This window comes from Heteronotia binoei, chromosome 2 (genome assembly GCF_032191835.1).
Source record: "Heteronotia binoei isolate CCM8104 ecotype False Entrance Well chromosome 2, APGP_CSIRO_Hbin_v1, whole genome shotgun sequence".
Lineage (NCBI taxonomy): Eukaryota > Metazoa > Chordata > Lepidosauria > Squamata > Gekkonidae > Heteronotia > Heteronotia binoei.
Window position 1 is genome coordinate 49,524,870 of NC_083224.1, and position 12,167 is coordinate 49,537,036.

The 12,167-nt window shown below is 43.0% G+C and overlaps 1 protein-coding gene across 1 annotated transcript in view; it reads left to right on the top strand.

Moving 5' to 3' along the window:
- Positions 1–12,167, top strand: part of PTPRT (protein tyrosine phosphatase receptor type T) — a 1,094,059-nt gene that overhangs the window by 1,053,864 nt on the left and 28,028 nt on the right. The window contains exons 28-29 of the mRNA XM_060230934.1: positions 1,774–1,909; positions 6,494–6,643. Of these exons, the coding sequence (XP_060086917.1) occupies positions 1,774–1,909; positions 6,494–6,643 (286 nt within the window). The remainder of the gene's footprint in view (positions 1–1,773; positions 1,910–6,493; positions 6,644–12,167) is intronic.

Here is a 12,167-nt window from a genome sequence, read left to right on the forward strand (position 1 = left end):
ATCAGATCATGGGTCTATCATGGTCAGTATTGTCTACTCTGAGTGGCACACAAAAATGAAAGAGAATCACAGATAAAGGGCAAAGCATATGAAGAAAAATTGTATGAAATTAAAATTAATATAAACTTATCATAGTAATTGTTCATAGTTTAGTTATTTTCATGGAAAGTTTCTTTATATACTCCAACTGGCAGCAACTCTCCAGGGTCTCAGGTTGAAGTCTTTCACATCACCTACTTCTTGATCCATTTAACAGGTGATATTGGGCTTTCAGCTGTGGACTTCTTGCATGCAAATTATGTACCTCTACCCCTGAGCCACAGCCCCCACCCTCAGGTGGAAACCATATAGCTATAGTACCATAGCTCAGGGCTCAAATCTGTTTTCAAATCTCACATTCCAAGAATGATCTGTGGCAATAGTGTATCTTGGGTCATGGTGAATTACTTTATGTTCACCACTGAGAATCAAACAACATAAAGAGCAGGCTCACATAATGATATCTGTTGATGGATACTTTCAGATAGAGATTTGTTGATGGCACAATAAATGTATAAAATGGAATAAATATAAAATGACATAAAATGACCTAAAACTTGCATTACACCTATAAACTAGCAAGTCAGGAGGGAAAGCTCTCTTTGTTTTATTGCATGTGTAGTGGGTCCTTCTGCTTTTCATGTCCCCATTCCAGAGCAGAACTGAATGTGCACATTATAACAGAGCTGTGTGAAAAGTCTACTTTGTTCAAAATTGCTTGGTCTCAAACCACATATGTTTGGGAGGCAGTTGTATACTCTGCATGATGACAAAGAGTTTGTATTCCAGGGATCTGTTCAGCTAGCAGTTGTGCTTTCCTCCATTGCAAAAAGCCTTCCCTTGACACGAGCCTCTTATATCAAGGAAAACATCACCACAAGCAAGCAGTTTCACAGGATCCATAATGTTTTGTCTCCCCCTCCCCATACGCAAAAATCAAATCTTCTATGAATAGAAACTACATGAATTACAAAGCAGAAGACCTTGATTTTGATTCCAAAAATGGTCACATGCATGTGTTTGAACCCCCATCTAGATCTTTCTGAAAGGTCTATTTGTGGACACCAAGGTGAAAGAAGCTCTGACCTGCATAGGCCAGACTAGCTTGATTTCATCAGATCATAGAAACTAATCTAGATCAGTCCTGGTTAGTACTTCGATGGGAGACCCCCCAAGAGTACCAGAGTCATGACACAGAGGCAGGTAATGGCAAGCAACCTTTGAATGTCTCTTGGGGTTGCCAAGTCATCTGTGACTTGATGGCACTTTCCTCCAATGGCAATGTGAAAGAAGTGGCACCCATTCAGGAATGATTCAGCTCTGTCAAATATTTCTGTTAGTCAATGTTTGCTCTTAAAAGAAATAGTTCAAAAAATGCTCTCAAAATCTCTCGTGAGTCTGTCTACCCATCTGTCATTTTCTCTCTGCATTTATCAAATAAACTGAATTCTGCACATGCTTTATATTTCAGATATTCAGAAAAAGGAAAGCATGACCACAAGCCTATTATTTTGCTGTCCTCTGCTTCCTTCCTTCCTTTCCATGTTTCTTCTTTCCCTTGTACTCCCCAGAGAGCTCGGGTTGCTCAGAGATGTGGTCCAGACCTCCAGGGCAGAGAGGGACTAATGAAGGAAGACAGTTACATTTGCAACACTTGTTTTCTTTTCACCCCTCAAAATGTGCTGCCTTTTCATGGTCCATTGATCAGGTCCTTTTTTCTCCCCCCTCCCTCAGTGCTGGTGCTGGGAGGACAGGGTGCTTTATTGCCATTGACATCATGCTTGACATGGCTGAGAATGAAGGTGTGGTGGACATATTTAACTGTGTCCGGGAGCTGAGATCCCAGAGGGTCAATTTGGTACAGACAGAGGTAGGTGAAAAATAATGTCATTTCTTGTTTGTTATTCCCAAGAAAATAACTTGTCTGCCCTACCAGATGGTCATATATGAGAAAAGTAGTGAGCCCAGAATGGCAACATAATGGCCAATTAATCATCAGGATTAATTGATTTCATACTTTTGATTGAGTAAAAAGATGCTCCTGATTACTCAGACAACAGGCCATTAAAAAAAAAGGAATGTAATTTATTATCAATATAAGGGATTGCAAAAATGCAAGATTATAGAGAGGTGTTTCCCTTTCTCTCCCACCCACGAGAGAATTTCTCCACGTGCAAACTTCATCTGAAGCAAAGCATGTTATTTTTCTTCAGAAGTTTTTTTTTTCTATTTGCTTAATTAATCAATAAAAACTCTCAGGATTAATCTATGTGATTTGTAACTTAAAATGCATGCTATCAATCACTTACCTGGGCTGTGTCCTGGGTGGCTGTACTGTTCTCTAATCTCTACGATTATATCATCCTTTTGTAACTTCTCATTGTAATTCGAAGTGTACATAATATTTTAAACCAACTCTTAGCAGTTTCCAGCCTGTCGAATTTGACATGAATTGCCATGTTGGAAACAATTTGATGACAGTTAATGCACCCACAAACCACAAAAGAAGCTTTAACTTCCAAATAAAATGACAGTAATCATGAAATTTGGTACTATCTCTGCCCATACATTTCTATTTTATCAACTTTTTGTAGTAAGCATCTATAAAGAACTGATAGCAAACATTTTAAGTTATATTTTTTTTAATTAGAAGATACTTAAAATTTGTTATAGTAGCTTTTAGTTGATGGAATATTTTCTTAGGGTCTATAAATACTGAAACTATTTAACATCCTTATTTTGGTTAAAATTCCTGAAAAGAACAATGTCTCATCAGATAACACATCAAATGATCTTACTTATTTTTTTCCAACTGTACCATTTTGAAATTTGTATTACATATAAAAGATTTTAAATGTGAAATCAGCAGACAAGTAGAGCATCTGATTCTGCTTCATGTATGCTTCATGCTGGATTTGATCTTTGCGACGGGAGTTACAGTAGACTGAATTACTGCAGAAGCAGTGCCATGGTCAGACCACTATTTTTTATTTATTTATTTATTTATTTAAGATTTATACCCCGCCCTTCCCACAAGTGGCTCAGGGCGGCTTCCAATAGTAGATCCATCAAAATTACACATATAAAGGGATCCATATTTAAAACAGATAAAACAGATAAAACAGATAAAACCCTAGTTATTAATACACATAAATATTTCAGCTATATATAAAAGGAATCCAGCAAGTTACAGTAAAATTCTCAAGCTAAGTATAGGCTAGCCGGAAGAGGGTCGTCTTACAGGCCCTGCGGAACTGAACAAGGTCCCGCAGGGCCCTCACCTCTTCCGGCAGCTGATTCCACCATGTAGGGGCCATAACAGAGAAAGCCCTTTCTCTGGTGGACTTCAACCGGGCTTCCTTCGGCCCAGGGATAGTAAGGAGATTTTGTGTTCCCGACCTCAGTACTCTCTGGGGAACGTGCGGGGAAAGACGGTCCTTCAGGTAGACAGGTCCCACCTGTGTGGGGATGTGCCACCCCAAACCCATTTAGGCAGCAAGCATTTTTTAGCTCACCCACAGAACCTGATGGACCCAGTATGGTTCCAGATGGCGCTGCAGGACCCATGGCCCCCTGGTGTTTCTCTCGATGACCTGGTTGAGTCTTGGCAAGACTAGCTCACTATGACCATTGATGAGATCACTTCCCAGTGCCCTCTGCACCCTCGTTCTAAGCTAGCACCGTGGTATAACCCGGAACTGCAGCTGATGAAATGGAGGCTCAGATGGCTAGAAAGGCGGTGTACTCAAGACAAAGCGACTACAACGTCTTATCGAGAATTTGTGAGGTCCTATGAGTTGGCAGTCAAAGCCACAAAGAAAGCTTACTTTGTGGCCCAGATCGCATCTACGAATTCATGCCCGGCTCAATAATTTAGTATTATCTGGACTCTTACAACACTGCCACAGGGCAGACCAAATTGTAGGGAACTGGATATTGGCTGTGAGGCTTTTGCAACTTTTTTCGCAGATAAGATCTCGTCACTCTCTCATGACCTCCCTGCCACAGTATGCGAACTCGAGGCCCCATGTCTGTTTTTCGGACCAGCTTTGGACCAGCTTTGGATCGTTTTACAACACTCAGCCTGGAGGAAGTTGACAGAATTCTTTCCACTGTGCGCCCAACAACATGTGATTTGGACCCTTGCCCATCTTGGCTGATTAAAACTTGCTGGATGGAGCTTCAATATCCTATACAGGATATCGTAAATAGATCCCTCTCTGAGGGGCTCTTTCCAAGGCCCCTTAAAGAGGCAGTAGTCCACCCTCACTTGAAAAAATCAACATTAGACCCGGCTGAATTGGCACACTACTGGCCGGTCTCGAATCTACCCTTTTTGGGTAAAATTATTGAGAGGGCAGTAGCATTACAGTTACAGAGTTTTCTTGAGGATGCTTCCGTCTTAGATCCACACCAGTCTGGTTTCCACCTAGGTCACAGGACGGAGACAGTACTGGTTGCCCTGGTGGATGATCTCCAGCCACATCTGGATTGAGGTGGTTCGGAAGTACTGATGTTGTTGGACCTGTCAGCTACATTTGGCACGGTTGACCATCAGTTGCTGATTCACCACCTCACCGATGCAGGGATTCAGAGGTTGGCCTTGCAATGGCTCTCCTCCTTTCTCTGCGATCGGGGACAAAGGGTGGTGATTGGGGGACAATCGTCCCAGAGGCACCCGCTTAACTGCGGTGTGCCTCAGGGGGTGGTGCTCTCCTCGATGTTGTTTAACATTTATATGCGCTCCCTTGCCCAGATTGTCTGGAGATATGGGCTGGGTTGCCATCAGTACACTGATGACACCTGCTCTATCTGCTGATGGATGGCTGGTCTGCCTCTGCTCCAGAAAACCTAGACCTGGAACTGCAAGCCATGGCAGTGTGGCTTAGGCTGAGTTGGCTGAAGCTGCATCCAATGAAGACAGAGGTCCTTTGCCAGCGTCGCAGCGGTCCAGGAAGAGAAATCCCCCTACCAGCTTTTGATGGGGCACCACTGATGACAGTGCCTAGAGTCAGAAGCTTGGGAGTGCTACTGGAGCATGCATTGACAATGGAGGCCCAGATAGCAGCCACTGCCAAATCAGCCTTTTTCCACCAAAGGTGAATAAGGCAATTGGTCCTCTTCCTCAAGTGTGGCGACCTGGCAACTGTGATGCATGCTACGGTCACCTCGAGACTGGACTACTGCAATGCCCTCTACATGGGGCTGCCCTTGTCTCAAATCTGGAAACTGCAGCTGGTGCAGAATGCAGTGGCCAGACTGTTATTGGGGCTCTCTATATGGGAGCACATACAGCCAGGGCTGCAAGAGCTGTATAGTTTACCAGATTTGCTACAAGGTGCTGGTCATTACCTTCAAAGTCCTATATGGCCAAGGACCTGTCTACCTTAGGGACCATCTCTCTCCACACATCCCCCAGAGGGTACTTAGATCTGGGATGCAGAATTTACTGTCAATCCCCGGGCCGAGGAAGGTGAGATTGAAGTCAACTAGAGAGAGGGCCTTCTCTATTGTGGCCCCCTACTGGTGGAACCAACTTCTGGAAGAAGTAAGGGTCTTGTGGGACCTCATCCAGTTCCACAAGGCCTGTAAAACAGCACTTTCGACTCACCTTCAACTGAATAATAGTATAAGAGGATGCCCAACATTGTTGAACACATTGGAACTACTATACTAGCACCAGAACTGTTTTTAAATTGTTTTAAATTATTTAATCGCTATTACAGTTAATGGTTAAGCACCTGCAAGTGGGGTAGTTAAATGAGCTCACTCTGAGACAAGTATGGGCCTGCACATTCAGATGTTTCCTGAGGAATTACAAAAATATTCCTTTTTGCATTAAGAAAAGTAGAATCTAACTATCCAAACAACTTGATGAAGATTCAGCATGTACTCATGGAAGCGCAGGAATATACAGGGCAGCTGAGCATCTTTTTTTTTCTTTTTTAAGGGTGAGTCAAGGATCTTGGGGGTTGGGGGGGATTTGAGTCAAGGGGAAATTTCTCAGTTGTTCTACCCTCTTATTCCTGCATGATTTCTTACTTATAATCAATAAGTTATACTTATTGCTAGTTATACTTACTTATAATGCTACAGATAGATTAAGATTCCCTTAAATTATCCATTAAAAATATGGGATCATTTCACCTATCCAAATAGTGATAGAATATGCAGTCCTTTTTATACCATTGTGCATATGTTGACATGTGTTTCTCTATTTATTTTTGGCCAGGAAAAGAACACTCTTTCCTTATTGTCAATGCACATATACTCAATAGTAAAATGCTAGCACTTTCCACCCCACAAACTGTTTTCACAGGGAGGAAGTATTTTGCTTTGCTTGTTTACCTAAGAACTCTGTGGGATTGTTGGAAGTTCCTTTATTAAAGCAGGTCTTGTAAGATTGCTCCTAAAGGGATGGGCAGTGATGAATGTACAACTTCTTGCTTGATAGGAGCAATATGTCTTCGTTCATGATGCCATTCTGGAAGCATGCCTTTGTGGCAACACAGCCATCCCAGTTTGTGAATTCAGATCCATATACTACAACATCAGCAGATTGGACCCACAGACGAATTCCAGCCAGATAAAAGATGAATTCCAGGTAAAACCTCCAAAATAACAGATCCCATGTTTTCTCAGACTTTTTAGCTGTGAGTTGAGAAATACCTGAAGATTTTGGAGATGGAACCTAAGGAAGACAGGGTTTGGGGAGGAGGGTCTTAACTGCGGTATAATGCTATAGAGCAGCATTTCCCATTTGCAGGGTCGTGACCTGGCACCAGGCCACGCAAGCCTCAATGCTGAGCCACCAGGGGTGGCCCGACTGCCCCCTCCCCTCTTGTGCTCCAGGCCCTCCCCCCCTTCTCCTCTCTATTTATCTTTGGTGACATGTTGCAGAGCCGCACTCCAGCACCTGCCCCCCACGCCACCGACTATAGCACTCTGAGTGTCCTCCAGACAGAGGGCGCTCAGAGAGTACCACAGAGACTGCACACTGGTCAGAAGCCCTCCCCTGCCCCTCTCTGATGTTCGGAAACATCAGAGAGGGGCGGGGAAAACTCCTGACTGGTGTGCAGGGGGACGGACATTAGAGTCTTTTTGCTGAGAGATGGCAAAGGCTTTTAAGGTCCTGTCATATTAATTCTGTTAAAACATCCCACCTGTTGGCTAGACAAATGAAGTTGCCCATCCTTGCAACTAGTCCTCGCAAAGAGAAGTGGGTTCCCTGATTGGCTGATAGTCCTGAGAGTCAACAGGAAAGCCAGGTAGTTTGTTTTCTGAAAAGGCAAGGGAAACTTGGGCAGAGCTTGCTGCCTGATCCCATGTATGCTTGTGGTGACTGAGAGGTAAATCCTCCTGAGTCTCTTTATCCAGTTTATTTTGTACCTAAGGAGCTCTGAGTGGCATGCACGCTTCTTCTTTCCTCTCTGTCTTCTCAACTCTGCCTGTGTTCACACAAAAACAAATAATGCATTTTGCAATGGATTTTTCTTTATTAATCTGCATTAATAAAGGAAAATGTTAAGTAATCTGCATTATGTTCAGCACACAGCTGAATGTGTGATTGAAATCACATATTTATCCAGATACTAGTTTCATTTGTAAAGTGAACACATGGTGGCTCTTTTTTACAAAAAGATGTTCACAAAAGATGTTTGCATATTCACTATAACATGAAAAGGCAGGTTTGGGGGAGTACCCTGGAAGTAACATCACAGGAAGAGGTGGAGTTTTGGTTCAGTGTGCCCCAGAAATGACATCACTTGGCCCTTGACCTGGAAGTGACACCACAGGAAATGACATCATTTCCTGTCTCCCGGCTCTACCCCAAATTCTCCTGGCTTCACCCCCCAAATTTTAATGGGCCACAAAGGAGAAGTGTAGAAATAACTGGGCCAAGGGGGGGGGGTGGAGTTTGGAAAACCCTGCTATAGAGGCCACATTCCAAAGCAGCCATTTTCTCCAGATGTTGATCTCTGTTGCATGGACATCACTGTTAATCCTAGGAGATCTCCAGCCACCACCTGAAGGTGAATAACCCCATTTTCCAGTCACAGTAGCCAGAATTTTGCGTGGTTGTTTTCTCTGTCTTTTAAAATTAAGATCCTCACCTCTTGAATGTTAAATGCAAAAGGAAGTATGTATACTTCACAACAGAAATGATGGCATTGCTTTTTCTACTCTTTGAAAGTGTGTAAGTGTAATATTCAGTCACTTCACGAGGCATAAACCTATCCTAAGTAAAGTTATTAATCTAAAGAGAAAGGGATAGGGGAGAGTACAACATATGAGCCTGTTCCAGCAAGTGCAATCCAGTAAGGTTCATCAGGAGAAAGGGAAAGCAGTGTTGTGGAGAATGGGGTGGAAAAGTGGGACACGGACTTCAGGGGGACCTTTGCTGGATGGTAGGGCCATTGCAAAGTTGCACACACATTCCCACAATGAACTCCCACATGAGGGTTTATAGCCAGTTGTTGGAGCCATGCATCAAGATAGGACGGAAGAATTGGAGCAAACTGCTGTGGTTCTCAGGGATATCTTGCATACACATAAAGTAGCAGAGAAATAAGGTGCTCCTCAAAACAGATTGCATTGGAGCCAGAAGCCTCAAATCTTATTGGTGAATTGGCGCAATAACAATTCAGCAGGAAAATAGCTCATAAGGAGGGGGAGAGTGGGAATACAATGTCCTCTTTATTGTTTATAGCCCAATATAGTAACCAACTCAGTTATATATGGTAGCCATTTGGCTGGATTGAACTGAGGGGGAGGGGCCATCTCTGATTTTGGAAATCTTAATTTTCATTGAATCAGGATCCTTGTAGCTATACTTAAAAATTTGTGGTCTGTTACATTTTTAAGATTTTATTGATATTTTCAATACTAACTTCCCTGAAATCATTGGCTAAAGGAGATTTGAGAAATAAAAAACATAAGCTTTTTACACATGATCATAGTTTAGCCAATTAAAAAAACCAAAAACCTCCAAGCTAGATTGAAATTCTTCTGAAATTCTCTAGCAGACTGAAGAATTCAGAGTCAATTGCATAGTCTCCTCTAGAGCTCCACAAAACCTAGAGGTTACTAATAAGGTAATTGATAAGTGAAATACTGCCAGCACAGCAATAGAAACTCTTTAACTTGTGATGTGGCGATGCAGCACAATCTAGGGGTGTCCTTGGTCACGTTAGGCTGTCCCCTTGCATTTGCTAATACTTCTAGTGAAGTGAGAATTTGATGCCTTCATTATCCCATTGCCACACATGACCTGGGGACTTAGCGTGGTCCAGGAATATCCCCATATTGTCCCCCATTATTGCCATTAAAAAAAATGAATCCAAGCCAATATCAAACAAGAGAATCCTCCAAACCAAACCACTTTAATAAGGAACATGAATGTCAAATTAGAGAATGCAAGCCAATGTAGAACCTAAGAATCCAGTAATGTCAATCCAGAGGAACCACACAAACTACAAATCCAAAGCAAACCAGCTTTTGCAAAGAACACAGTGTTGCAAGACCTACAAAACCAATGTCAAAGGACAGAATCCAAGCCAAACCCAAACTGGCAAGCCAATACCAAGCAAGAAGACACTGACATAGACACAAATGAAAGAAAAACAGTCCTGGAAGCCTTAAAATGCTGCCTTTTGGTATTCCCAATTACTCCTGAATATTTCCAGAGTTTTTTGGAACCCATTTCTCAGTACCCCAGAAAATCCCATATACTATTTGGACACTTGAATAGATTCAGAAAACAAAAAAAGGTAGTCCCCTATGCAAGCACCAGTCATTTCCGACTCTGGGGTGATATTGCATCACATTGTTTTCATGGCAGACTTTATTGTATTTTTCAGCTATATATTCAGACCAGATATATCCAAATGCCATCCCTGGCTGCCATCTCAGTTGGGAATCCCACCTGAGTGCTGAGGTGAAATTTGGCAGCATCCTCCCCTGCCTCTACAGTGTATTCTTTCAAATTCATCAATAAGACCTAAACAGAGAACTCACACTGAAGAGTGATATGAAAAAACAGAGAGCAGCCAGGGGAAATATTAAATTGCATAAATCAAACATAACACTGCTTTTTATTCAGCCTGTGCTGCTTTCTTTTCTGTGGAGATAGTGGAGAGTCATTACTTGCCCCAAAACATGTTGGAGAATGACATGTTCAGAGGGAAAGAAGTTTTTGTGCAGTGTTTCATTGACGGTTGCCCTTCAGCTGTCTTTGGATAATCATGTATGATGCTCACAGCTTAATTTGAAGTTCGGCTTTCTCAGGGCTCAGCTGTGCAAACTGTTTTCAGTGCCAGGCTTACTCATTAAATAAATGAAATAGGAAAGGAATGTGGTTTTTCCCTTGCTAAAGAAAGGACAATCTCTCAAGTCCTGCCAGGATCTTTTTATGATACTCCTATTTAACAATGATTATGTCTGAATATAGATTAGAACATACTCTACATCATAGTCCATCAAATCCATCGAAGACAGAGGTCCTATGCCTAGGTTACAGGGGGCTGGGATCAGAGATCAGGCTCCCATCCTTTGATAGGGCTCTGTTGATGCCCACCTTGAGGGTGAAGAGCTTGGGGGCATTCTTGGATGCCTCTCTGACTTTGGAAACCCAGATTACCACCACTGCCAGATCAGCCTTTTTCCATCTGAAGCGTGTCAGACAGTTGGTCCCATATCTCGCCCCCCACAACCTGGCCACAGTGACCCATGGATGGTCACTTCCAGGCTAGATTATTGTAACTCTCTGCATGGAGATGCCCTTGACCCTCCTCTGGAAACTCCAGCTGGTGCAGAACGCTGCTGCACAGACGTTGACATTGTCGCCTGTACAGGCACGGATCCATCCTGTGCTGCGTGGAATGCACTGGCTATCTATTGAGTACTGGATCCGGTTCAAGGTGTTCGCACTTACCTTTAAAGCCCTATATGGCCAGAGGCCAGCATGCCTTCGGAATCGTCTCTCCCTATATGAGCCTCATAGGTCTTTACGATCAGCGACCTAAGAACTTTTGGTAATTCCTTGGCCCCAGAGACATCCATCTGGCCCCAACAAGGGCTGGGGCCTTTTCAGCCCTGGCCCCTGCCTGGTGGAATGAGCTCCCCCTGGAGATCTGGGCCTTGCGGGATCTGCTCCAATTCCACAGGGCCTGTAAAACAGAGCTCTTTCACCAGGCTTCCAGCTGAGGCAGTGGACGTCACTTGTTACTGGCCTCCCCCTTTCATTCCATCCCAGTGCTATAAGATCTGCTGGACCTGGACAATAGGCCATTTCTGTGAGGCAGAACCTGCCATTTTAGTTTCTGTTGTCACTCTGTAGTTCTAGATTTTATATATTGTAAATTGGTCTTTTATTGTTTTGTTATTGTTGATTGTTTTTATGATGTAACCTGCCCTGAGCCTGTTCTATGGGAAGGGCAGGCTAAAGATAGATAGATAGATAGATAGATAGATAGATAGATAGATAGATAGATAGATAGATAGATAGATAGATAGATAGATAGATAGATAGATAGATAGACAGACAGACAGACAGACAGACAGACAGACAGACAGACAGACAGACAGACAGGCAGGCAGGCAGGCAGGCAGGCAGGCAGGCAGGCAGGCAGGCAGGCAGGCAGGCAGGCAGGCAGGCAGTCAACATGGAAAGAACATTCATGCACTAGATGTTTATATAGTTAAAGTACCTTTGCTGTTAGGGGTTGTGGGGAAACAGAATGAAAACCTCCAGGTCCTAATTTAAGTGGGGTTTTGTTGTTGTTTTGTTGTTTTGCCAGTGTATAGTTTTAAATTCTGCTTCAGAATTTGAACCCACAGAACCTCCCCCATGATGTGCCAGCTGGCACAATATTTATTTGAGCATATTGCCTAGAAAATGGATTGTCTGCAACTATGTGTAGCCACTTCATCACAGCTAGACTCCAATTATCTGTGATGGGGGAATGAGTTTCAATGAAGATTTCTACCCTGATGCCTGTTTGTTTTTTGTAAAAAAATACTCTATGAACTGAAAAGGTTCCACTGAAAGTCCCATAATCCTGTGTAGCCCCAGATACAACATATGGTTGTAAATGCAAGCACCATTCTTACAAAACTTTGCTTGTAAA